Source organism: Pteropus vampyrus, unplaced genomic scaffold, assembly GCF_000151845.1.
Source record: "Pteropus vampyrus isolate Shadow unplaced genomic scaffold, Pvam_2.0 Scaffold105, whole genome shotgun sequence".
Classification (NCBI taxonomy): domain Eukaryota; kingdom Metazoa; phylum Chordata; class Mammalia; order Chiroptera; family Pteropodidae; genus Pteropus; species Pteropus vampyrus.
Window position 1 is genome coordinate 2782043 of NW_011888886.1, and position 2336 is coordinate 2784378.

The window sequence follows — 2336 nt, forward strand, 5'->3', positions numbered from 1 at the left end:
TAAGTAAAATAATTTACGTTGATGGTTTCTTGGTAACTCACCAATAGCGAGTTATTCAACCACTAATAATCTCCTTCCCTATATACGGGGCCACAAAGAAACCTTTTATATCAACTACTACACCTTCTTCATTACTCATTATCCTTCGGCAATGTGCACTCTATTAATTTTTCACTCATGTTTTCTGAGAACTGTGATTTAAAATGTTTATAGGTTTGATCTGATGTCAGTTTCTACCACCTTATGAGTTTTTAGTTCCAAGACAGATTTTACTAGGCAGATCTTTCATCCTGAAGAGAACTTTGCATTGGCATCACATTAATAAAATACAACATGTCCAACCACAGAGCAGAGCAGCTGGGACCCATGAGTATTTGTGGGATATGTACATATAACCATGAAAGTTGGTAGAAGGATAGTCAATAATTACAGATACCTTTTGAGACTAAATCACCCTTTTTTCAGGCTGTGAGCAAATGGTCATTCTCTATAGTTTCTTAAAAGCAGAAAACATCAAATTACAATAATTAGGAGAAAATGTGATTCCATAGGAAAAACTTAAGAAAAACTTTAACAAACACTGAACTGGACAATGTTAATCAAATCTAGCTTTTCTCAACGTGGCATACATTAGATAATTGTGATTGTTCACACTGGTATCTTCAATGATTACTATTGCCAATCTGTAATGCTAGAAGTAAAATGTAAGAGATAAACTAAAAATTATATTTAGAGTTTATTATACGTACTTGAGTTTTGAGTGTTCTCTCTGTTAACAGCTGCTTCTCAAATTGTGCTTTAATAGCCGTTGCACTAATCTCTTCATCTTTCAACCTCGACAGCTCTGAAACATGGAAAAATGTCAAAATGATATTGGCAACTACAGCCAGTGACAACCATTAGGTATACTTAAGATAAATTTCCTTCTTTGTTAATACATACGTTCTTGCGCATCTTTCAATTTGTTATTTAGTTCTTCTTTCTCATTTGCAAGATTGGCAACATCACTAGTTAGTGTCCTATTAGTTTCTTCAAGCTAAGAAATTAAAGTGGAATAAATGTCATCTCCCAATTTACAAATTTAAGTTATAAAGCGATAATTCAAAATGAAAATACCCTAGAATGTTGCTAACACTCTTGTCTTTCTAAGTACACCTATCTCCGCCCTTCTTGCCTCTGTGCTACCTTAACTGTACATCGCTCTTGAAGGCAGACTTCACATGCACCTCGGGAAGCCGAAACTGCTCTTCTCTCAAAATTCCTTAGCAGTATTTTTGGTAAGAAAAACATTTAATAAACTAAAAAAACCAAATACTGTAACAAAGCTTTGCATTCCATCATGCAGATAAACAAAATTTAAAACTGCAGTATTTCTTTCAGAACATTATTTTCAAACAGATAAATAAAATTTTACTAAAGAAGTTAACATCCTTTTGTATTCTCTCCAAATATTATTTCTACTCTTCCTTCTTGAAGGAATTTTTACTTTGAATTTTGCGTTCATCCTTTCCATCCATGGTTACTTTCATTGTACACATATGAAACAATATATAGTGCAGTTTTATGTGATTTTAAATTGTCCATAAATAGCATCATGCTGTATTTATCTTTCTATAATTGCTTTCACTCAATATTATATTAAGAATTAAGTTGCTCATATATGCAAAGACCTAATTAATTCATTTAAAATGATACAGTCCCATCTTCTACCACATTTCATTTATCCACTCAATCGTCTATTGATAAGACATTTGAATTTTTCCTATTACAAACATTTATGCTGCTATGAGTATTGTGCCCGAATTTCTCTAGCATATTTATCTTAATGTGGACTTTCTCTGGATAATATGAATATTTTACATATACTGAAAATTGCCATACTATTTACTATACCATGCGATGCCATACTAACTCTCACTCCCCATAGCAGTAATAAGAATGTCATTTTCCAGACACCCTTCAAACATTTGCAATGAGTCAAGATACTGAATTTTTGCCATGGGATGGGTATAATAAAATGGAATTTCAAAGTTATTTTATGTAGCATTTTCTTAAAGAGGAGTGAGGTTTAGCATCTGCTTATATTTTTAGGTTTTCTCTTTTGGCCAGTTTTTCTTCTGTATTGTTTAACTTTTTCTTATTGAATTGCAGGAGTTCCACATAAGTTTGGGATTTTGTTCTAATAGTTAAAAATTTTCACTTTTCATATTTGGGTCCTTAAGATAGCTAGAATTAACTTTTTTATGTGGTAAAAGGTAAGAATCTAATTTCACTGCATTCTACATAAAAATATAGTTATTCCAAAGCTATTTATAAAATCTGTAACCTTTCCCAGT

The 2336-nt window shown here is 31.9% G+C and overlaps 1 protein-coding gene across 1 annotated transcript in view; it reads right to left on the bottom strand.

The window, feature by feature from the left end:
- ROCK2 (Rho associated coiled-coil containing protein kinase 2) overlaps window positions 1–2336 on the bottom strand; it is a 72848-nt gene that overhangs the window by 13245 nt on the left and 57267 nt on the right. Inside the window, 2 exon segments of the mRNA XM_011365141.2 lie at window positions 750–844; window positions 943–1065. Of these exon segments, the coding sequence (XP_011363443.1) occupies window positions 750–844; window positions 943–1065 (218 nt within the window).